The 23999-nt window shown below is 46.9% G+C and overlaps 2 protein-coding genes and 1 pseudogene across 2 annotated transcripts in view; 1 reads left to right on the top strand and 2 right to left on the bottom strand.

Moving 5' to 3' along the window:
- The first annotated feature begins 2579 nt into the window (after positions 1–2579).
- Positions 2580–23999, top strand: part of LOC119238090 (mast cell protease 8-like) — a 53273-nt gene continuing 31853 nt past the window's right edge. Inside the window, exons 1-2 of the mRNA XM_037501830.1 lie at positions 2580–2634; positions 3768–3921. Coding sequence (XP_037357727.1) covers positions 2580–2634; positions 3768–3921 — 209 coding nt within the window. The remainder of the gene's footprint in view (positions 2635–3767; positions 3922–23999) is intronic.
- On the bottom strand, positions 12206–14893 carry LOC119239508 (cathepsin G-like). The gene is made up of 5 exons (XM_037504122.1): positions 14833–14893; positions 13912–14059; positions 13179–13314; positions 12783–13037; positions 12206–12361 (listed from the first exon to the last, which is right to left on the bottom strand). Exons 1-5 carry the CDS (start codon positions 14885–14887, stop codon positions 12206–12208), a joined length of 750 nt encoding a protein of 249 aa, XP_037360019.1. The 5' UTR covers positions 14888–14893.
- LOC119239509 (granzyme H-like) lies at positions 20290–22717 on the bottom strand (annotated as a pseudogene).

The raw sequence follows: 23999 nt of genomic DNA on the forward strand, positions 1-23999 counted from the left end.
TCCATGATGCTGTTTTCCGGAGTGCTGACTCTTTGCCTCCGTGATGCTAATTTCTGAGGAAACTGTACAGTATGTATGCATGTTCATCAGTTTGGTTGGGTTTGGGGCACTGTTTATAATTTTGCTCGCACATCGCCTCTGTTGCTCACAATAAATCCTTTTTTCTTTAATACGGTGTGGTCATTGAATCCCACGGAATCGAGCTTCCCTCAAACACCTGTGCACAGGGCTAGTAATTATATTTTATTGCTAGTTACATCATCCTTGGCTTGAATTCTCAGCTGTGCTGCTACAGCCTCCATTGACACCCCTACAGGACCCAGGACTCCCTAGTTCTGGTCTGGAGAACTAGTATTTCTTGCTCCTGGCATGAAGCAAAGGCGCTCAGAGACCTGAGATGCCAGAGCGGGGTCACAGCCAGGAGCATTAGCTGCTCCTCACGCGCGCTCAGCCATGCTCTCATTTTCCCTTCCCCGTACACATTAGCCCTCCCGGCCTCTTTTCGCCTCTCTCAGGCATAACTCTTGAGAAGGGGACACACGGGCGATGCTTGTATGTATGGAGGACTCTCCACATTGCAGACACCGAGCAGCAGGCCATCTCTCCAGGAAGGGGCAGAGGACAATGGGGATTACACCTGAAGGGGCTCAGAGACTCCTTTTGGGAAGAGGAGGAAGTTTGGGGGTGGAGGTGCAGGTGTTGACAGGACAAGGGGTGTGGACTTGGTGCCCCCACACTGTGCACCCCATCATGGTGATGGTAACGCTGATGTCCTGTGTACTTTACCACAATAACATGTAGTCACAAAATGCAAGACTCCTCTGTGCCCAGAAGGAACTAAGGGCTCATGGTCGAGTAGTTGTTGGAGAAAGTGGGCAGCCACCTCCTCACACTCCCACGCCTGGTTGGAGCAACATCTCCTTCAGCTACTGGGGTGTCTGCAAGGAGAAAAGTCACCGTTTCTGTCTCTGTTCACCCCCTGGCAACCCCACCCCACCCTCCCCCTGTGAACGTGACCCTGAAGCAAAAGCCCACGTGTGAGCTGGGCCCAGTGGGGCATCTGAAGGGGCGCAGTTGGACTGGGAGGAGTAGCTCTAGGGGAAGGGCCAGGGATGGGGTACCCTGCCCATTTCATGCTCCTTTGTCCCACTCTGAGTTCTCAGAGCTGTCTGGGTGTCTACACTGAGGTTTGGGTCTCTTTGCTTGTCTGTTGTTTGTTCCCACTAAGTTGAGATATTTTCAGCCATTGTATCTTCAACCACATTCTGCCCTGTTGTCTCTCTCCTGTTCTCCTGGGAATTCCTCTACACCTTTATGCATTTCATGTCCCATCTCTTAGGGTTTTCTCAGGTTTCTTTTGTCCTCTTTATTCCCCCCAAAGTCCAAAGCAATTACAATTTCATTATGAAGACCTCACAGAGCAATTATATCTCCCAGGACAGGAATTAAGCTCAGGACAGGGGCCTCTGTCCCAGGTCAGAGCAGCTGAGTTGTGAGCAGGTGGGGGGCAGGGAGACAGGGGACTCAGTGGGTAGCACCCCAATTGCTCAAGAAAAATTGTCTACAGAAAAATTGATAGCCCTGCACATGTAAGAAATCAGCAGTGGAGATTGTAAAACCCTTCATGGTTTATGTGACAAGGTTATGTGACAGGTGATCAAACCACTATCCTGATTGAAAGTCATATTCTTTCATTATTTGTTTTTTAAGCATTCTAAGCATCCCCAATATTATTTACTAGATACTTACAACCCAGTGTGTCCACATACGGTTATTTAACAAATCCCAACAGTGCTGGCACACATGTCAGCAACTCGGAGCTGCGTTCCTGGGCCTGCGCCACATTTAATGAACTCAAGCGCCTCTGTCAGCCCTGCCCCTCTTCACAAATCCTTCTCTTTTGTTTTTTCCTTGCTTTCCATGTACTCTCAGCTACATCCAGCTTCTACTTCACCACAATCTCTGCTTATCACCCCATCCCCAACAGTTTTGTTTGGCTGAACTTACCACAAACTTGATGGATAATTAGACTCTTGATTGTGTTTTAGGAGAGATAAATGCTCAGTACTTTTGTATAGTACAGGAGAAAAAAAGAAACAAAATAAACCCCCAAAACCAAAAAATGAAACACTTGGGCTATCACCAGAGAAGCTCCACAGAGTCAGATTGAGCAGATACTTGGTGTCTTAAGAAGTAGACGGTTACCCACCCCATCACAGATTCAGGCATGGGGGGGATCACATTCAATCTCTGGAGGGTCTGCCATAGGGTAAGGAGACAGCATTCAGCCTAGTAATTCCCAAGTTCCCCAGAGCCCCTTCCTCTCTTAAGAGTCACGATTTTTTCCACCCGAATGTGACCCCCCACCAATGCATATGGATTGTGGTTCTTCTAAACCCTCAATACACAGACCTTTCTGTGTGAACCAAAGAGCCATGAGGGCATAGCACGTGCCTTGAGAATCAACACAAACAGGAAGTGTGTGGTCTCTGAGTCTTCCCCTCTGACTTCACCTCTACTATTTAAAACCCGAGGGGAAATTCAGGTTCCACGAAGACTTGATCACCCTTTTAAGAAAGATGCTGCTCCTCCTGTCCTTGTTGGCCAGTGTCCTGCTCTCTGGAGTTGAAGGAGGTAAGTGACCCTCTCTATTCTCAGCTCCACCTCCAACACATAGGCTTAGTCTACTTGCGACACTTTCATAGTGTCCACTGAGGCTCGTGTGAGTCTTCCTTGCTCAGTCTACTCCCAGAAACATGCTGAAACCCAGAACTCTATCTGAATACACAGGCACAGAAATCACAGCAAAGGAAACTACTCCTGCGAGACCTGGGGTGTCATCTCCCTTCCATGGCTCTCACTCCTGTCACCTGAACAGGGACTGATTACTAGGACGGTGCAGGTGCTTGTGGAGGGGGAAGGCTGAACTTCATAAAATTTTCCTTTCTGCAAAGTTATCTATCTCTGGAGCTGTCATCTGGACCAAGATGAGAAAGCTCGCTTGGGCTAAGTGCCGCATGTGCTCTTTCCTGCTGTCCCCGTGTTGCAGGCCACTGAGCTCCACCAGGCCAAACCCAGAACCTAAGTGAGCCATGACAGTGTGGCCCTAGTGTCTCAGGCACTAATGGACACTGTCTCCTACCCACCCCTTCCCCATCTCACTCTTATTTCCAGTCCTATCTAATTGCCCTCTAGTACCTGAGGTCAGTACGGAAGACAGATAAAGCGGTGCTGGCTTCTATCGCCTTAAGATCACACCTACCTACTGCTGATAAAAGCAAATTTGGACACTGTTCCTGTGTCCCCAGCAAAACTTTTTGGGATATTTCTAAGTGCCTGACTCAGGATGGGGATAAGAAAATCTGCAATTTTGCGGCACAGGGTTCAGTTGCTCAGGTCTTTGACTAGATCAAGCCTGGAGTAGGCAGGACACAGGGGCCTGAGACACTGGGGGAGAGAGACTACTTTCAGGTCTTTTGAATGTTCTGCCTTGAACACAGATCCTTTCCCCCAACATGTATTTGAGGGTATCTGATTCACAATAGGGTTAAGTTCCTCTCTCTACACAAGAAACTGAGAATGAGGCAAGGAAATACACTGCTCCCGATGCTGCCCAGGAGGCCATACATTGTATCCCAGGGTGATGGGTCCCTGAAGACCTCCATGGTGGACCATCCCATTTGTTGTTTTAGGCCATCAGGCAGTTCCTGTTCTCTTTTTTTTTTTTTCCCTCTGTGGGCAAGGAGATCCAGGGAATTTTTTTTCAGGGGAGATCTACTGCGGCACAGAGGCCAAACCACACTCCCGGCCCTATATGGCATTTGTGAGTTTCTGTGAGAAAAAAAATGGTCGTCAGTACCAATGTGGGGGTTTCCTGGTACAAGACAACTTCGTGTTGACAGCAGCTCATTGCAATGGAAGGTGAGGAGAACAAATGGAGCCTTGTTTCCTGGGACCACCTACATGGCCCCCGGCAATTCAGGAAGTTTCCTGAGCACACGGAGCACACAGAGGAGCCCTGTGTCATGTGTGCCAGGCAGAACAAGTGTGGGGTTCCTGGAGAATCAGAGGGAGGGGGGCTACCGAAGCACTATCACAGCCTGGATCACCTCTGCACAGCAAGGAAGGGGAACACCCACCCTCCCCTCTTTCCAATCTACTCAGCTGGGGGTCTAGAGGCTGCGCTTCAACCTGCCCTCCAGAGACTATGCTGAAGCTCCTGACTTCACATCCCCCTTGTTTTACAGCAAAATGACTGTCACACTGGGAGCTCACAATATCAGAATGGAGCTGAGTTGTTTTTCTCCGGTTTAAGGCTTCAGTTTAGGCTTGATGGTATCAGTGGTTCTGGTGTCAGGGTCATCTTGTCTTTTTCTATGTGGGCTTCCTCATTCCTGCCCCCTGCATCGACCTTTCAGGGGGTAAATTCTAGATGCTTCTTTTTTCTTTTAAATAATATATTTTATTTTTATATTCCCCATACAATTGCAGCCCCCCCTTTCTGATCCCAATCCCTCCCCTCCCGCCCCCCACCCCCCAAAAAGTGTCTCTGTTTCATAGTTTTTTGTTGATTCTGATTTTCACTTTCTTATAGTTATTCATTTTCCTGGTCCCTTATTTAAGTTTTCTAGATTCCTGCTATGAGTGAGACCATCCGGTATTTTTCTTTTTCATTTTGGCTTATTTCGCTGAGCATGATCCCTTCCAGCACCATCCATGTTGCTGCAAATTGCATGTGTTTCTCTTTTTTGAATGCTGAGTAATATTCCATGGTGTATATGTACCACATCTTCTTGATCCAGTCATCTATTTTTGGGCATTTGGTTGTTTCCAAAGCTTAGCTATTGTAAACAGTGCTGCTATAAACATAGGGGTGCAGGTGTTCTTTGGAATTGATGTTTCTGTGTCCTTTGGGTAAATACCTAGGAGTGGAATTGCTGGATCCTATGGAAGCTCTATGTGTAGTAGGTCCAGAAATCTCCACACAGCTCTCCATAGTGGTTGGACCAGTTTGCACTCCCACCAACATTGCAGAAGAGTTCCTTTTTCTCCACACCCTCGCCAACATTTGTTGTTGCTAGTTTTTTTAATATGTGCCATTCTCACTGGTGTAAGATGGTATCTCATGGTAGTTTTGATTTGCATTTCCCTGATTACAAGTGATGTTGAACATTTTTTCATATGCCTGTTGGCCATTTGCCTTTCCTCTTCAGAGAAGTTTCTTTTTAGCTCTTCTGCCCATTTTTTGACGGGATTATTTTCATTGTTGTTGTTGAGTCTCATCAGCTCTTTGCAGATTTTTGTGATCAGTCCTTTATCATTAGTGTTGGGTGCAAAAATGTTCTCCCAGTTGGTGGGGTTTCTCTTTGTTTTTGTTATTGTCTCTTTTGCTGTGCAGAAGCTCTTTAATTTGATGTAGTCCCAGCTGTTTATCTTTGCCTTCACTATCACTGCTTTGGGTGATGTGTCTGTAAAGATGTCTTTGATGTGCAAATCACGTAGTGTTTCGCCTATATTTCCTTCTATATATTTTATGGTTTCAGGTCTTATGTCTAGTTCTTTAATCCATTTTGAGTTGATTTTCGTGTATGGTGTGAGGTAGTGGTCAAGCTTCATTCTTTTGCATGTAGCGACCCAGTTTTCCCAGCACCATTTATTGAACAAACTTTCTTTGCTCCAATGCATAGTCTTTGCTCCTTTGTCAAAGATTAGTTGACCATAAATCTGTGGGTTTATTTCTGGATTTTCTATTTGATTCCATTGGTCTGTATGTCTGTTCTTGTTCCAATACCATGCAGTTTTGATGATTATGGCTTTGTAGTATAGTTTGAAGTCTGGGAGTGTGATGCCTCCATTCCCTTTTTTTTTTCAGGAGAGCTTTGCCTATTCGGGGTTTTTTGTGATTCCATATGAATTTCATCAATAATTGGTCTATTTCTTTGAAGAATGACATTGAAATTTTGATTGGAATAGCACTGAATCTGTATATTGCTTTTGGTAGGATGGCCATTTTAATAATGTTTATTCTTCCAATCCATGAGCAGGGGATGTCTTTCCATTTCTTTGTGTCTTCTTCTATTTCTTTTAACAGTGTTTTATAGTTTTCTTTGTATAGGTCCTTTACCTCTTTTGTTAGATTTATTCCCAAATATTTGATTTTTTTTGTTTCAATAATAAAAGGGATGGTTTTTTTGATTTCTTCTTCTTCAGATTTATTGTTTGTGTATAGGAAGGCTACTGACTTTTGCGTGTTGATTTTGTATCCTGCCACTTTACTGAACTGATTGATGAGTTGAATTAGTTTTTCTGTGGAGTTTTTGGGGTTCTCTACGTATATTATCATATCATCTGGAAATAGTGATAGTTTGACTTCTTCTTTTCCTATTTGGATTCCTTGGATGTCTTTCTCTTGTCTTATTGCTCTGGCTAGGACTTCCAGTATTATATTGAAAAGCAGTGGTGAGAGTGGACATCCTTGTCTTGTTCCAGATCTTAATGGAATTGCTTTCAGCTTTTCACCATTGAAAATGATACTGGCTGTTGGCTTGTCATAGATGGCCTTTATGATGTTGAGGTATGTTCCTTGTATCCCAAGAATTTCAAGGGCTTTTATCATGAATGGGTGTTGCACTTTGTCTAAAGCTTTCTCAGCATCTATTGATATTATCATATGGTTTTTATATTTCTTTTTGTTGATGTGTTGGATATCGTTGATTGATTTTCGGATGTTAAATCATCCTTGTGTCCCTGGAATGAATCCTACTTGGTCGTGGTGAATTATCTTATGGATACATTGTTGGATTCTGATAGCTAAAATTTTATTGAGGATTTTTGCATCAGTGTTCATTAGGGAGATTGGCCTGTAGTTTTCCTTTTTTGTGTTGTCCTTGTTCGGTTTTGGTATTAGTGTAATGTTGGCTTCATAGAATGTGTTTGGTATTGTCCCTTCCTTCTCAATTGTTTGGAAGAATTTGTGAAGGATAGGCACTAATTCGTCTCTGAATGTTTGGTAGAATTCATTTGTAAATCCATCAGGTCCTGGGCTTTTGTTTTTGGGGAGGTTTTTGATTACCATTTCAATTTTGCTAATTGTAATTGGTCTGTTTAGGTGTTCTATTTCTTCTTTATTTAGCTTTGGGTGATTGTAGAGTTGTAGGAATTTGTCCATCTCCTCTAGATTGTTGAACTTGTTTCCATATAACTGTTCATAGTAGTTACTGATTATTCTTTTGATTTCTGCTATGTCCGTTGTAATTTCTCCTCTTTCATTTGTGATCCTGTTTATTTGTGCTTTCTCCCTTTTTTCCTTTGTGAGCCTGGCTACGGGTTTGTCTATTTTATTTATTTTTTCAAAGAACCAGCTCTTGGTTTCATTGATCTTTTGGATTGTATTTTTAGTTTCAATTTCATTTATTTCTGCTTTGGTTTTTATTATTTCGTTTCTTCGGCTGGTTTTGGGGTTTTTTTGTTGTTCTTTTTCTAGATCTTTGAGCTTCGAGATTAGGTTGTTTCTTTGAGTTCTTTCTTGTTTCTTGATGTGAGCTTCTATTGCTATATATTTTCCTCTTACTACTGCTTTTGCTTCATCCCATACATTTAGGATATTGGTGTCCTCCTTGTCATTCAATTCAAAGAATTTTTTAATTTCTTCTTTGATCTCCTCATTAGTCCAGTGGTCTTCCAGTAGTGTGGTTTTTAATCTCCATGAGGTAGGAAAGTTCCTTGCCTTCCATTTATGGTTTATTTCTAGTTTGATGCCTTCATGGTCAGAAAAGATGGTTGGTATGATTTCAATCTTTGTGTATCTGTTGATGTTTGTCTTGTGCCCCAGTATGTGATCGATCCTGTAGAATGATCCTTGTGCACTTGAGAAAAATGTGTACTCCGTTTTTTTGGGGTTTAGTGTTCTATAGATGTCTGTTAAGCCCAAATGCTCTAGGTCCTTATTTAGAGCTTTAGTTTCTTTACTTATTTTTTGTCTTGTTGATCTATCCATTGTTGATAGTGGTGTGTTGAAGTCTCCCACTACGTATGTGTTTTCTCTGATGTCTGCTTTCAGAGAGGACAACAGTTGTCTGATATATTTTGGTGCTCCTTCATTTGGTGAGTATATGTTAATGAGTGTTATTTCTTCTTGAAGTATTGTCCCCTTGATCACAATGTAGTGACCATTGGGGTCTCTTTTTATTTTTTTGAGTTTGAAGTCTGTTTTATCTAATATAAGTATAGCTGTTCCTGCTTTCTTTTTTGGTCCATTTGCTTGTAGGATTGTTTTCCATCCTTTGACTTTGAGCCTATTTTTATCTTTTGTAGCTAAATGTGTTTCCTGGAGACAGCAAAAGGTTGGGTTTTGTTTCTTAATCCAGGCTGCAACTCTGTGTCTTTTTATTGAAGAGTTTAGTCCATTTACATTTAGAGTTAATATTGACATGTTAGCATCTGTATTTGCCATTGTGTTTGTCTTTCCTTTGATTTTATTTATTTATTCTTTTAATAATTTTTTTTTGGCCTTCTTTTGTTGTTATTCATCCCTCTGAGGTTCTGGCTTTAGGATTCCTTGTAGTATTTTTTGGAGTGGGGGTTTAGTCGTAATGAAATTCCAGAGTTTCTGTTTGTCTGGGAAGGTCCTTATTCTTTCTTCATAGAGGAAGGAGAGCTTTGCGGGATAGAGTATTCTTGGTTGGCATCTGTTTTCTTGGAGTCTGTTGACTCTGCCCCTCCACTCTCTCCTTGCCCATAGTGTTTCTTCAGAAAAGTCCGATGTCAGCCTGATTGGTTTTCCTTTGAATGTTATCTGTTTCTTCCCTCTTGCCAGCTTCATTATTTTTTCCTTGTCCTGGATTCTTGGTAGCTTTACTATTATGTGTCTTGCTGTATTTTTCCTTTCGTCGTGGAAGTTTGGTGTTCTTCTTGCTTCTTGTATATCAATTTTTAGCTCCTTCTTCACATTTGGGAAGTTCTCTTCAATTATCTCCTGGAATATTTTCTCTGTTCCTACATCTCTCTCCTCTCCTTCTGGAATTCCTATAACTCTTATATTTCCTTTCCTCATGGAGTCAGATAGTTCCCGAAGTCTTTCTTCATTCTTTTTCCTTTGTACTTCTCTTTCCTTTTCTGTTTTGGTTCTTTTTATTTCTGTGTCTTCAAGAGTACTTATTCGTTCTTCCATTTCATCTATTCTGCTTTCATTGCTTTTCCCAGAGTTCTTTAGTTCCTCCATTAATTCTTTGATCTCCTGCGTTTCTTTTGCTTCCCTCTTTACGGACTCAATTTCATTCTTCTGATCGTTGATTATTTTTCTCATATCATTGTTTTCCTTTATGACTTCTGTCAGTTTTTTAATCACAGCAATTTTAAATTCTCTTTCTGGAAGTCCTAGAAGTTCTTCCAAGTTACTCTCGTTATAATCTGGAGGGTGGTTTTCTTTTTGTGGTGTGCTTTTTTCCTGAGGAGTTGTTAGGTTGTGTGTGGTTCTTCTATTCCCTACTGTCTGTTTTCTAATTTGTCGTATGCATTGGGACACTGTGTTGCTCGGACTGGCCGGCATCTTGGGTGACTTCTCCGCTCCCCTCTGGCTCCTCCAGGAGCCATCTCTGGCTTCTGAGGGAGCTTTCTGCTGGTTTCAGGCAGTCTTTACTGAAGAAATGTCCCTGTTCTAAAATGGCGATGCGGGACTCAGTCCCTGCGCTTCCGGTCTCAGGCACATTCTTCTGCGCGCCCGGTCTGCCCCGGCCGTGGGTGCCTGTTCCCTCTGTGGGCTCAGACTGCTGGTCGGAAGGGGCCTGGCGTGGGCTAACTCCCCAGCTGGCCACTGTCTCCTCCAGAAGCCTTCTGCCCTTTTCAAGAAGTCTTTTCTTAAGAAATTTCCCTGTTCTATGGGGTGTTAGTGACTTTTTTTTTCCTGGTCGCTAGGTGGCGCCAGAGATCTCTCCTATTGTCCTTGTGGGGGCTGTTTTTCGCCTCCCCCCACTCCATGGGACAGGGAACAGAGCGGGAATGGTAGGGTAAACCTCAACGGCTTTGGGGTGCTGTGTCTGCCTTGTGCCCCACTGTCGTGGAGAACCCACGCCCCGAATTTCGTGCCCCGGGTCTCAGTTCCAAAGCCCTCAGGTCCAGGACGCGGGCTGTAGCCCAGTTTAGTGGCGCGGGAATGGCGCCTTTTGCACCCCGCTCCTGTGCCTGGGCGCCTGATTCCTGCTTACTCAGTGAGGGACTTTCACCCCAGTGAGGGCCTCCACGCGTCTCCCCGCAAGCCTAGGTCGCAGGCGCGGGGAACTGGGCTGCCGTGATCCCGATCCGCGTTTGCTTTTCAAGCGCGCCAAGCGCGCTGCTTTTCCGCGCAAGCTTACCGGCCGGCCCGGGGCTGTGTGCAGGTCTCCTCCAGAGTCTCCTTGTTCTTCTCTAATGGCGCCTGGAGCCGTTTGCTCACCGCCGTGGCGAATCCTGCAGGGTTCTCCGCAGCTCCTGTTCATGGGGTGTGGTGGCTGCAATAGTTCCTTTCCACTCCCAGTCCCGCTTGCTGCGTAGTTTGTTCTTGTTGGTTGTTTTAGTTTGTTTTTTCCCTCCTCTCTGCTGGTCGGAGAGTGCCGACTCTGTGGGTGGGGGAGGAGAGCAGGGTTCTGCGCTTTCCTCCCTTCTAGTCCTCTTTTATGGCAACTTTCTTCTTCAGGTAGTTTGCTGGAGTCACCTGTTTATCTTCCCTTTCCCAGTTCTCACTGGGACCTGCCGCTTTTCCTCCCTATTAACTTTTTTTAATGGGAGATCTTACTCGCAGCGTCTCCTCGCCACCATGTTGCTCCGCCCCTTCCTGGAATCTCTAGAAGCTTCTTTTGAGGAGCTGGAATGTCAAAGCCCAGTGGCCACAGCTCCATGAGAACATAGAAAACCAGGAATGATTAACGTTTTGATAGAGAAAAACTTGCCAGCTCATTCTGTATATTTGCTCTAAGAAGGTGTTGGCAGCATTCTAAATTATGCGACTTTGGTAATGTATTTCAATATAATAGTTATGTAGATAGTCATGGGCTAATTTTTAGGGTAAAAAATCATGTTTATTTAGTCAGTATTTTGTGTGGATTTTGGTATAACTTCAGAGTATCAAAGTAAGAAGCATCACACCAAAAATGAGAACACAGGTCTGCAGTATCTAGGGTGCGGGTGGCATGAGGGGCGAGGACGAGGTGCTGGCTGTTGATGGACCTGGGTGGCTTCCACCTTTTTGTTGTGGTGACTAGTGCTCTGGGTGTGAACTTGGGTGTCTATTAGCTATTTTCAAGCAAGAAATTTTCTTTTTTCTAGTATTTTTATGGTTTAATTTTTTACATTTTGATCTCTGATCCATTTGAGGTCAATTTTGGATTATGTTGTGAGGAGTTGATTCAATTTTACTTTTCCCCTCCAAATAACTATGTAGTGTTGTAGCACCATCTATGAAAAGTTCATTTCCCTTCTGAAATTTGAGATGCTGGGCCTCCCTGGTGGTGCAAGGGGTTAAGACACAGCACTATGGAGCTGTCTGTAGCCACTGCAGCATGAGTTCAATCCCTGGCCAGGGCGGTGACCCACAAGGTACAGCAGACCTCTCTTCTCTCACCCACTGCTCCCCTCAGCAGTGTATTTCTGTTGATCAGCCTGTTCTGCTCCCCACTCTCTCTCTGGTGAATACTCTCACCCCCGCACCTTTGGCCTATATCCCAGTTCTTGTATGCATAAATAAATAAATCTTAAAAAAAGAAATTTGAGATGCCACGTTCATCGTGTATTAAGCTGGGCCTTGTGTGATGCTTCTATTCTGTCCTCTGATCTGCCTGTCCTCTGCGAGGCTACAGTGGCTAGGGTTTTAGAATATTCTTTACTACCTAGTGTCCCTGGGGAGATGTGTGTCCTTCCATTGTTCACCAGGTGGTGGGAGAGGGAGGAGACCAGGGTATGGATGTCTTTGAGGAGGGAATAAGAAGTTCATCCTGAGCATGGGGTGCAGGGTCATTTGTGTTGGGGAAGAGACCCCAGTCTTCTGGAGGCACTCAGACTCAGTGCTGGCAAACATCTGTTGTATACTGAATGACGTTTAATGAACAAATGAAAAATTTGTTATTTTCACTTAGACATGGACATTTATTAGGGTTCTGGCAACCCCCCTGGAGCTGGCCTCTGCCCCAGAAAAGAAGACTCTATCATGGGAGTGGCAGGATGGGGGGGGCGTGTCTCAGTCTGACTGTTTGAACCGCCTCATTGTTCTCCTTATCCAGGGCATGAAGCTCGAGACCCTGGTGAAGACAGCTGGAGGAGTCCCATCATTACTTCCATAGGACACAATGCCCTGGCCCACACCATTGCACACCAGTGGGCCCCCGGAGTCTCCCTGTGGGTGAAGAGATAAAGGGCCACTAAGCCAGGCCTCCCTGCTGCTGCTGCCCTAAGGCCTGGCCCACAGGTGGAGGTGGTGGTGGGCTCCTTCAATTGCTGGGTGTGTGCAAAATGGGAGGGTGGTGGATCATAGAGTCAAGCCTCTGAATCTTTCATTGCTGGAATTCAGTCCTGGCTCTGGTTACTCTCCCCAGTTTAAACCAAGTGAAAGTGCCTCATCTTCCCCAGCCAAACACTGCAGAGGTACAATGTGTGCCCAAAGCTTCTCCAGTTCTCCCAGAGACAGGAATGCTGGGAAAAGCCCCCAGCTCTCCCTGGCCCCAGCCGGAGGTCATGGGGCTGTGGTCTGCTCCCACTGCCCAGTCTACCCAGGCCCCTCTGTCTCGGGCAGCGTTTGCGGTTGCCCACAGCCTTACCCTGAAGACAGACTTCCTCTCCCGGGAGTTCCCCACACAAATTTGCGTTTGGCTTTTGTAGATACGAAAGCGCCTGCTGCACTCCTGATCCCTCTGCACTCTCAGCTGCGCCTCCTGGAGCTTCTCAGTTTTCCTGTTCAGGCCAACCCGGCCCCAGCCGGCCACCATACACTGGGTCCCTGGACTCAGCCTGCCCCGGGACCGAGGCAGGCCCAGTGTCTGCACGGCTCGGTTCTTCTTGGCTCTCCTCTCCAGCTGGCAGGGAGAGGGTGGGCCCTCAGGGACCATGGTCCTCTCTCACCCTTGGGAACACCTCCCCCCTCCTCCTGTCCACGAAACCCCACGCAGGGAGGGAGCCAGCTCAGCTGGAGAACCAGAGGGCCAGGCAGGTGGTACCTGCAGTAACATGATGTCGTTCTGGTTGTTCTGCGGGTTATAGGCAGGGTGGCGGATGGCTCTGCGCACTCTTATGTTCTGCTGGGTCCTTTCCTGCTTCTTGACATTGTGGGCCCCCAGCTTAACGGTGATAGACCTGCAAAGGGAAGCCGCTGAGAGGCAGGTGGGAGCTGCAGGAGCTCTAGGCCCCCAGCAGGTGACGCAATTGCTGAGAGAACTGAAGAACTGGGAGGGCTCCAGGGCTGAGCTCTCTGTGCCTTCTGCTTCTCTGTGCCTTGAGCTGGGGCTTGAGGGGACACGGTGACCAGAAAAAGACTCTCACACTCTTCCCATGGGGGCACAATGGGATGCCGTTCCTCCATAAAAAGAAAGGAGCTGCTGATATGCACAACAGTATGGATGACGCTCCAAATATTCACACTGAGTGAAAGTTCAGATGGGAAATACCTACTGCGGGCTGCCACACACTACAGTACAAAACACACAAGCACTGTCTCCTCTAGAATAACTGGAGGAGCGACTTGAATTCATGGTTGGAGCCCCAATGCTCGCCTTCCCTCTCCTCTGCTTGGTCTTTTTTAGGTCATGTTCTGCTTTCTCTTTATTTACTCCTCCTCAAGACCTGCTTGGTCTCCTGGCACCCTGTCATTGCTAGCACCTGCTTTCAGATGACGCCTGGCATTGCTCTTCCGGGCCCGTGTCCCGGCCCCCTGGGAGCTCCCTGGGCGCTCACCTTCCCTGGCAATGAGCCGCTGTCAGCACGAAGTCTTCACGCACCAGGAAGCCCCCACAAGAGCTCAGCCCCACAGGAGTCTGGATCTGAAGGTAGGCCATGTAGGGGCGGGAATGGGGCCTGGCTTCTTTGCCTCCGATGATCTCCCCTGGAAGGAAGCATCTGGCATTTATCTCGGTGTTCCCTGAACCGAGGTATGGGCACCACGGTGACCAGAAAGGTGAGAAGATGGGAAGGCAGGAGAGATGAGGCAGTGTAAGCAGTCGATGGGGAGAACCGGGGTGTGCATGGTACCCACACATTGGAAGAGGGCACCAGGATTTCACAGGGAGCACTGCTAGCTTCAGGGGAGACCCGTTCCCTATCTCCGACCTCAACCCCTCCCATCTCCCCCAAAGAAGGAAACAAGTCTTGCCCTGGGCAAGGGCAGCTCAGCCTCCTGCATGGAGAGGTGCTCTGCCGCCAGGGGGTGATCCGCTCCCTCTGCAGGGCCCTCTCCCTGAAGTTTCCTGCTCCTTTCTTCTTCAGGGAGACTTCCAGATCCCTCCGAGTCAGCTCACGGCCAGTTCATGGCTAGCAGGAGCCAGGTATTTAGGAACCTGGACAGGAGCTGATAGCACATTTATTGCCTTATCCCCTGGGCTCTGGCATGGGCTGCACCCTGAGTTCAGAGAGCACATTTGTATAGCATCTGCTACGTGCCAGGGGCAATCCCTAGAGTTTTATGTACACTAGTAGTTTAACTCTCATAGCAACTCTGTGACTTGGGCATTAATGTTATTCCAATTTTATACACAAGGCAAGAGAGGAATTGTGGATTCAAACCACCTGCCCAGGGATAGAGTTAGGAAGTGCCTAAGCCATCTGGCTCCAGAGTCTATGGGGTGGGGTCAGCCTCTGAGGGAGGGGATGGTTACTCACCTGCCTCAGTTCTGGGGGGTAGGAGAAGGGCCGGCAGGAGCAGGAGTAGGTGCATCTTCCCAGGAATGCGACCAAGTCAGTTGTTCCTGATGCTTCCCCCTGTGGGACTTTTAGCACCCCCACAGAGAGGAAGGAAGGAGGGGGGTGGCAGCCTGAGAATTCAGGGCCCCATTTTCCTGCTGGTGTGATGGATTGCATTACCCAAGTCTTCCCAGAAGGCTTGCCCAACAACTGCCAGTGATCAGAGGAAAGAGAGAATGTGAGACTCAGCTCAGCCACACTGCTCTCCTGTGCAGCTGCTGAGTCAGGGCTGGCAGCAGATGCAGATGCGGGAACCAGGGCAGTAAGGAGGGGGTTTTGGGTACTGTGTCCAGGACCCTAAACTCACCATATTCAATAATATCCTACAATGCATGAGGTCTGGTAACGCCTCGTTCTTCCATTTCCAAGTCCTCTGGCATAAGAGCTTTAAAGAGCTGCAGGGAACATGAAACTTAAAAAAGTGATGTAATATCTGAAAAAGACTTAATCCAACTTTGAGAGCAAAACATGAAATAACTGAAGTTAAATTCACAGCGGACTTAGAAGGTTGAACATATATTTAATTAGGGATCTAGAAGAGAGAAAGCAAATAGGAAAAAATGATAATGAGCCAGAAACTTAGATTTTGTTCAAAACTGATGAAAAACACCCCATGAAAAGTTAAAGAAAATAAATAAGTTTCAAGCAGAATAATAAAAAGCTATCTGTACTAGAAATCAATGCTGTAAGGAAATGAGAGAAATCTTAAGGCAACTGGAGAAAGACAGATTACTTTCCAATGAATGGCAGATTGAAAAACAGAATTTCCAGAGTAGTGATGAGCGAGAGTCATGTGGGAAGAAACAACCACATGGTCATTTGGGAAGATTTAAAAACATTTCATATAAATTGGTTATCCTATAAAATGATATAGCAGTTTTAAATAGCTGATGCAAAAAGCTAATGTATATTGAACAACTTGCAAGTTATACCCTTTACAAGCACATATAGGTTATTTATCAAAAATTGACCACAGATTAGGCCATAGGTTAGATCTCAAAAACTGTTCCAAGGATTAAAATTATATACCACTTGTGGTCGGCTATAGTGAATTTAAGCTAGAAATTGGAAGAACATGAATAGAAAGTTCCTATATTTTTGAACATGTGATGCAATAACACCTTCATGGTGAAAATTTTAATTGCTATACCAAAAGCACTAATCATAAAGCACTACTGATGATTTGTTAAGTTAAAATCAAACAAATGCGGGCCTCCCTGGTGGTATAGGCGTTAAGTTTCAGCACTATCACCGCTATGGCCTGAGTTCAATCCCTGGGCAAGGAGCTGACCCACATGGTGCAGCAGACCTCTCCTGTCTCACCCACTGCTCCCCTCAGCAGTGTATTTCAGTAGATCCACCTGCTCTGCTCCCAACTTTGGCTCTGGTGAGTCTTCTCACCCCCCGTACCTCTGGCCTACACCACAGTTCTATGCAAAAAATTTTTTTTTTAAATTAATTAAAAAAACCCAAATGAATGACAATTTGTAGAGGGGGCAAAGATGCTTGTAACACATATAACAAAGGACTTAGAGGTAAATTATAAAAAAACTTCTGTAAATCAATATGAAAAAGATAATCTACTCCATAGAATGATGCACCAAAAAAAAAAAAAAATGTGTGAATTAGTGCCACATACAGTGACACAAATGAATCTTAGCAACATAATGTTGAAGGTTGCATTCTGCAGGATTCTCCTATACAAAGTTTAAAAGTGGGCAACGTGAAACTGTATTGGATAGAAATGCGCACAGAGGTGGTCAAAGTATGATGAAAAGCAAAGAGGTGGGGATCACATAAGTCACGACAGTGCTTGGCCTGGGGCTGGGGGGTGGAGAGGCATGAAAACCAGGAGGAGGCATACGGGATTGTGGGACATTGATTGTGCTTTATTTCTTGACATAAATTGCTTGCTTTGTTCCTTCAACTGTTGTTTTATGTTTCGTGCACTTTTCCTATTATATATTTTGCAGTAATTTTTTATAGCCTGTTTGTCAGCGGGTAGGGATTAGAAATCACATTTGGATGGAGAGAGGGATACATGAGAACAGGTGGGAGACTATATCTTCAAATTGTCTATGTAATTAAAAAAGCTGTGATAGTTGAATAAATAAAACCATGATACGTTTCTCAATATTCATAGCTTGTTACATCTACTTTTGACTGTTTTATTACATTTCCGGCAGTTGCCATTTTTTTCTCCTCTGGGATGTTGGGACATTAGATTATATTTCCCACAGCCTCCCTGGGCCCCGTACCATCTTCTGGGCAGGTGGTTTGCCGGCTGTGGCTGGGCTCTTCCTTCTCCTTCCTGTTGATCCTGTTCTCATCGAGGACACTCTACTGATAGTTGCTCTTGGCTCTGTAGGAGAACAGTGCGCTTCTGAGCTGAGCTGGGCATCCTCAGGGTTGCCTTCACCGCCCCTTAGGAGGACACTTTGGAAGCTCTTTGGGATGTTATGGTCACTTTATGGAGCAGCAGGCCTGGGAGACGGCTGTGCCAGAGCTACCGTCTTCCTGACACAGGTGTCTTTTGGGAACAAGGCAATTTTCTTGCGTAAGCCTGGCCTTTGCTGTCATTCTAGAAGGGAAGAGTGGGTGGCAAAGAGAGACTGAACTTCTGGAAGGTACATGATTTCCCTGAGCAAATTTTATGGGATCTGCACAAAATCTTCCCATCAGAGTAGACAGGGTGAAAGAGCCCAGGATTTGACAGAGAAAGATTTGGAAAAAAGTTCAAGGACCCCAATGTTTCCTGGCAGAAAAGCTAACTTTTGAGACTGGGTGCTAGACTTTGGTGGGTAAAGGTGAGAAGAAGGGGGAGGTGCACTTGTTTCCTGAGACTCTCTTCTAAAAATGCTCAGACAGGGGCCTCCCTGGTGGTGCAGGGGTTAAAGTCTCAGTGCTATCAAGCTATCCCCAGCCACTGTGGCCTGAGTTTGATCCCCAGCCAGGGAACTAACCCACATGGCACAGCAGATCTCACCTGTCTCTCCCACTGCTCCCCTCAGGAGTGTCTTTCAGTAGATCCACCTGTTCTGCTCCCCACTCTGTCTCTGGTGAATCCTCTCTCCCTCGGCGCCTCTGGCCTACACCCCAGTTCTTGCATGCATAAATAAAAATAAATCCTTGGGGAAAAAAAGGCCTTATATGTTTAAAAAAATTCTCAGACAACCCAAATAGGAGAGCAATAGGAGAATGGTAATATATATTATGATACATTTATGATGCTATTAAAAAACATAATATTTTGCAAGATTGCTTAGTGGCATGGAGCATTTGTATTTTCCAATATTAAGTAGAAAAAGTAGAATGTAAAATGCACCTATAGTTTGATACTATTTCTATAAAAAGTAGGCAACTGCCAGAATAACCAATTTATGTGACTCATTTTCATCTTTTCATTATCCAACTCTTTAAAAAATAGAAGTGTATTATAAGCAAGAAAAACATTAGGACTCATGGCCTTTATGACTAGCAAACACTATTAAGCATTGTGGCTGAGGAGACGAGCTAGCAGATTAGGAAAAAAAAAAAAAAAGTCATTTTCCTCCAGGGCCATGGTGGACTGCACGGCCCGGCCTCACTGAGGTCACCGGTGGCTGCGGGGTGCAAGTGGAGGGGAGATGGACGCCTTCCACACTGTGATGGGTTCTCCTGGGACCCTCACTTTTTACCTGGAACTTGTCCCCTGGCTGGGCACATTCTACCGTTGCCTTGTCGTGTCCACGCAAGCACGTGGGTCTTCTCAAACCCGCGCTTCTGCTGGCTCTGGGACCCCGCTGCCCTGGGACAGCCTCACGCAGAAAGCAAGCCTTGACGCTTTCCCCCTTATTTTCAACATGCTGGATTTTGCTTTTCATATCCGTGTAATTTATTTCATTTTTTCCTTTTTAGTGTGTCGCTTCTCTTGTTGATGTTGGTCCCGCTTGATTCAGTGTTTGCGCTCATGGAGTGTTCTGTCGTATCCGGCTCACGGCTGGTGCTGTTGGGCGGGTGCGGGATCTCAAAATTAGGCCTTGTGGGCCACAGGGGAAGGTCAGCACTTGGCATTTCCCGGGTCGGTGGCCCAGGCCCATACTGTCCAGAGGCTGGTGCCTCCTTCCTCGCCCCTCTCACCTTAGCCAAGGACTCTGGCCAGCATAGATTGGAATGTGGGTCCCCAAGTCCTTTTTGATTTCACACGCCACCCTTCTGGAATAAAACAAGATCATGCACCTGCAACTGTAATACATACAAAATGCAGGGAATTTTATTATTTTCAAAACACGATTTGCCAAACCGATCTGCCTGGTGGAAGGAGAGGGACCAGGTGAATTAGAGGAAATTTATCATTACTGTAAGTTCCCCAGTGGCAGGAGCAGAGCCTGTGATGAGCCTGGCACAAAGACAGAGATCAACGTTTTACCCATCGGTGGACGACCAAGTGGTACTTCCCAGTCCTGCCATACCCCAGGCTGCCAGCAGAAGGAGGCAGAGGCGGAGGCCAGGCCTGGCTGAAAGCGCTGAGGCTATAAGTACCCGGGAGGTGGTGGCTGAACCCTTGGAGGGTGGGGGGAGACACTGGGCTGGACAGGGGGCACCTGGTCCTGCTCAGGTGCAAGACGGGTACTTACTCTTCTGCTAAGCATCAGGTAGGCCGTCAGCTCAGTTCAAGTGAGGACAAGCAGTATGGGAGAATTCCTTTATTGCTATTGGAATTAGGAAGAGGAGAGACCGCCTCTAATAGAGTGGGGCAGGAAGGGAAAGGAACTGGGGGCCTGGGCACTTAGGTGAAAAACAGGGCTTGGTGCAAGACAATCAGCCAGGGAGGAAGGAGATTGCCAAGCTCAGTGCTGGGCCCAGGCTAGGGCAGGAAATTGGACCTGGATGAGAAGGAAAAACTTGCACCCGTAGAGAGACAGGCCCTGGTCTCCTATTCCCCCTCCTCTGACCTGCTCATCTGCCTGTGAAATTGTTGGGGGTTTTGGGGGGTTGGGGATGGTGGTTGTCACAGAGAAGATAAGACTTTCCAAGGCCCAGAGAGGATCTCTTTGAGGGAAGAAAACTGTCCTTTCATTATGAAGTTTAGACTCAGCCTTTGCACAGGGCTAAGCACCAGAGACGTGTGAATGAGAAATTGAAGGAAAACCAAACAGTGTGGGCTTTTAAGCAGGAGGGAGGGCGGGGGGAGAACCGAGGACGCAAAGCCCAGAATTGACAGCAGAGGGCTGCCTGGAGCAGTGTGGCTGCACCCTGGAGGTGGCTCAGTGGAGAAATAAGACTTCACTTTGAGTCACTCCAGAGATTCCTTTATTATGGCCCTGAAATCCCACTCCCTGTACCCCTGGGGTTCTTGCCTCTGTCCCAGAAAAGAGGGTCAGGCACAGAGGAAGCTCAGTCTCCCGCCTGCTGCTGGGGGTACGTCAGTGTCCTCTTTATCCAGGGCAGGAAGGGTGAGACCTTGATGAAGATTCCTGGAGGTATCCCGTCCATGTGTCCAGAGGGGAAAATCCCTGGACCACTTTGTTACACACGAGGGGGGCCCCAGAGTCTCCCTGTGGGCAGATGGAGGAAGGATTGAGTTGGCCTCGCTGCTGCCCTGCTGGTGGTGGTCTCTATTAGAGAGCTGTGGGTGAGGACCAGGAAAGGCCTCACCACCCCCCACCACCCCCTCACCACCCCCTCTGTTTGGGGAGCTAGCCTGGCTCTGCCTGTTCTTTCCAGCTCTACCCAGACCAGGGCAAGTGGCAACCATGCTGTGGAGGAATGATTCCTCCCTGCCCCCCGTCCTGATCCACATGGGAGAAAGCTCTGGAGACTGGGCCGGTGAACCCAGGCTGCTGAAGTGCTCAGGCTGAGGCATGTGGGTGTGGCCACTCTAACACCCCAGGCCTCCCCAAATCCCTCTCTCCCGGGGCCCATCTAGATAGATGCTGGCACCTGAAATTGAAGCCGGTCTTCCTCTTCTTTGTGTCCCCTGCACAGATCTGGGCGTCTCCGGTGTAACTGCCGGGGAAGAATGAATTGCACACCTTGTCCTCCTGCACTGTCAGCTCCACCTCCTGCAGCGTGTCTGCCAATTCTTTCCACTGGTCTTGCCCCTAGCTGGCCACACTGCACACCTGCCCTGGCTTCACCCGATACCTGCCACTGGGTAGCCTCAGGGTCTTCACAGCTGGGTTCTTCTTGGCCTTTTTCTCCAGCTAAAGGGGGAGAGACAAGAGGCCATCCAGTGACCTCTGGGCCTGGACACCCTTATGGGGCGGTGCTGTCTTCCTCTCCCCTGAGTCACAGGGACTGGTCAGGCAGCCAAGATGGGAAGGAGGAAAGCCATGGGCACACCATGATGTCGTTGGCATTGGTGCTAGGATTATAATCTGGGTGGGGGATGGCCCTCTTCACAGAGATGACCTGCTGGGTCCTCTCCTGCTTGGTGATGTTGTGGGCCCCCAGGGTCACTTTCAGTGAGCTGCACACAGAGCGGAGGGAGTAGTCACAGGAGAAACAGCTCCGGAGCTTGGCAGGCAGGGACAGGGGCAGGCGGGGCTGCAGCTCAGGGGGAATGGAGGCGATAGGCGGGTCGCTAGCTGAGTGATTCTGTGCTCTCTCTTCTCAGAGACACTGAGGTGGTGCTTCCAGGAGCTTTCTCTTGCTTTCGGGCAATGTAGTTGACCCTCGAACATCATGGGGGTTAGGGGTACTGATCACCCACCATGTCGAAAAGCCATGTGTATTTTGTATGGACCCTCCACATAGGCGGGGTCTGCATCTGGGGATTCAACTAACTGACAACAGCGCTGGTTGAGTCTCTGAATGTGGAAACTGTGGACAGGAAACACCTGCCCTGGAGATGCCCTGTGCAGTTCTGTGCTGTTCAAGGGTCAAGCCTGAAATCACTCCAAGTTGCATTTGACCCTTAATGCATGCTTTCACCCTCCACCACAGCTATTTGGCTGATATGGCCCCTCTCCTCACACTGTGTCCCTTGTCACCTCTCACCGTCTGACCCCAAATCTGCCTGTTCTACTTCTCAGACTTTCGTGGCTCTGGTCATGCTCTCAGATGCCTCCTCTGAAGTGCTTCTGTGGGCTAAGCTTCTAGGTGCGGGGAGCGCCCCTGGGCTGCAGGCCCCGGGGAGAGGACAGAGGTCCCTGTAGGAGTCTTGGGAGCTGTGCTGGTGGCTATCGCTTACCTCCCCCTGCAGTGAGCAGCTGTCAGAACAAAGTCCGTCTGCACGAGGACCCCTCCACACCTCATCTTCGCCTTCTTAGTCAGAAGCTGAACCAATGCCTTGTGGGGGTGGGAGTGGGTCTTGACCTCGTGGCCCCCGATGATCCCCTCTGAAAAAAAAAGACTGGAAGATGGGAGACTGGGAGTGGCTGTGGTCAGGAGGAAAGGCTTGGCATGGTGGCGATTGGGGGTGGACTGCCCGTGTCTGTGGACAGAGGGGGAGTCCTCCAAGTAGTCCCAGGTACACAATAACCTTTTCTGAACTTTGAGTCTCAGAATCCCACTCTGCAAATATTGGGGGTGGAGGGCAGGGCTTAATTTCTGGCTGTGACTTGAGACACGAGTGGAGGAAAGAGCTGTCTTCAAGATGGCGGCATCCCAGGGCCTCAGGTTTGGGGCTCTCCTGCTGCCTTCTTTGTCAGTGAGTCTCCCTGAACTCTCTGATCCACTAACATCCCAATTAGTGCCATTTGCTAATAATCCACTCAGGGGCTTATGTAGTTGGATTTTGCAAAATCTTCATATTCTCATGTTAGGGACAGAAAAGAACTCTCACACACAAACCCAAGGGGTCATAGCACATGTCCACCATCCCACAAGGCAGCTGGGCTTAGCAAGGCCCAGGTAGGATCTGGTAGGTCTGGGAGGCCTGGGGAGAGTCTTTCAACTAGAGTTTCTCTGACTCCAAAAGAGGGAGGGAGGGATAGTTCCATTTAATCCCAGAATGTATGCATGGGGGCTGGTGATGGGAGCAAGGTATGCATCATTAAGAGAGACCCTTCTCACAAAGATAAACAGCTGGGACTATATCAAATTAAAGAGCTTCTGCACAGCAAAAGAGACAATAACAAAAACAAAGAGAAACCCCACCAACTGGGAGAACATTTTTGCACACAACACTAATGATAAAGGACTGATCACAAAAATCTGCAAAGAGTTGATGAGACTCAACAACAACAAAGAAAATAATCCAGTCAAAAAATGGGCAGAAGAGCTAAAAAGAAACTTCTCTGAAGAGGAAATGCAAATGGCCACCAGGCATATGAAAAAATGTTCAACATCACTTGTAATCAGGGAAATGCAAATCAAAACTACCATGAGATACCATCTCACACCAGTGAGAATGGCACATATTAAAAAAACTAGCAACAACAAATGTTGGCGAGGGTGTGGAGAAAAAGGAACTCTTCTGCAATGTTGGTGGGAGTGCAAACTGGTCCAACCACTATGGAGAGCTGTGTGGAGATTTCTGGACCTACTAAACATAGAGCTTCCATAGGATCCAGCAATTCCACTCCTAGGTATCTACCCAAAGGACACAGAAACATCAATTCCAAAGAGCACCTGCACCCCTATGTTTATAGCAGCACTGTTTACAATAGATAAGCTTTGGAAACAACCCAAATGCCCAAAAATAGATGACTGGATCAAGAAGATGTGGTAAATATACACCATGGAATATTACTCAGCATTCAAAAAAGATAAACACATGCAATTTGCGGCAACATGGATGGCGCTGGAAGGGATCATGCTCAGCGAAATAAGCCAGAAAGAAAAAGAAAAATACCGGATGGTCTCACTCATAGCAGGAATCTAGAAAATTAAATAAGGGACCAGGAAAAAGAATAACTATAAGAAAGTGAAAATCAAAATCAACAAAAAACTATGAACCAAAGATACTTTTGGAGGGGTGGGTGGCGGGAGGGGAGGGATTGGGGTCAAAATGGGGGTGTTGCAATTGTATGGGGAATATAAAAATAAAATTTATTATTTAAAAAAAAAAAGAAGTATGGGGGAAAAAAAGATTCAAAAAAAAAAAAGAGACCCTTCTCCATCCAGAAAGGAAAAAGCCTCACACAACCCACTACTTCGTG

The sequence above is a fragment of the Talpa occidentalis genome, unplaced genomic scaffold (genome assembly GCF_014898055.3).
Source record: "Talpa occidentalis isolate TD23 unplaced genomic scaffold, MPIMG_talOcc4v2.1 talOcc4.11, whole genome shotgun sequence".
NCBI classification, from domain to species: Eukaryota; Metazoa; Chordata; class Mammalia; order Eulipotyphla; family Talpidae; genus Talpa; species Talpa occidentalis.

Excerpts from the sequence above, each read along its gene's own strand:
- LOC119239508 (XM_037504122.1), bottom strand. The coding sequence starts at position 14,887 with ATGCACCTACTCCTGCTCCTGCCGGCCCTTCTCCTACCCCCCAGAACT. Across the intron at positions 14,060-14,832 it reads ACCCCCCAGAACTGAGGCAG|GGGAGATCATCGGAGGCAAA; the intron begins GTGAGTAACCAT and ends GCTTCCTTCCAG. Across the intron at positions 13,315-13,911 it reads GCGGCTCATTGCCAGGGAAG|GTCTATCACCGTTAAGCTGG; the intron begins GTGAGCGCCCAG and ends TTCCCTTTGCAG.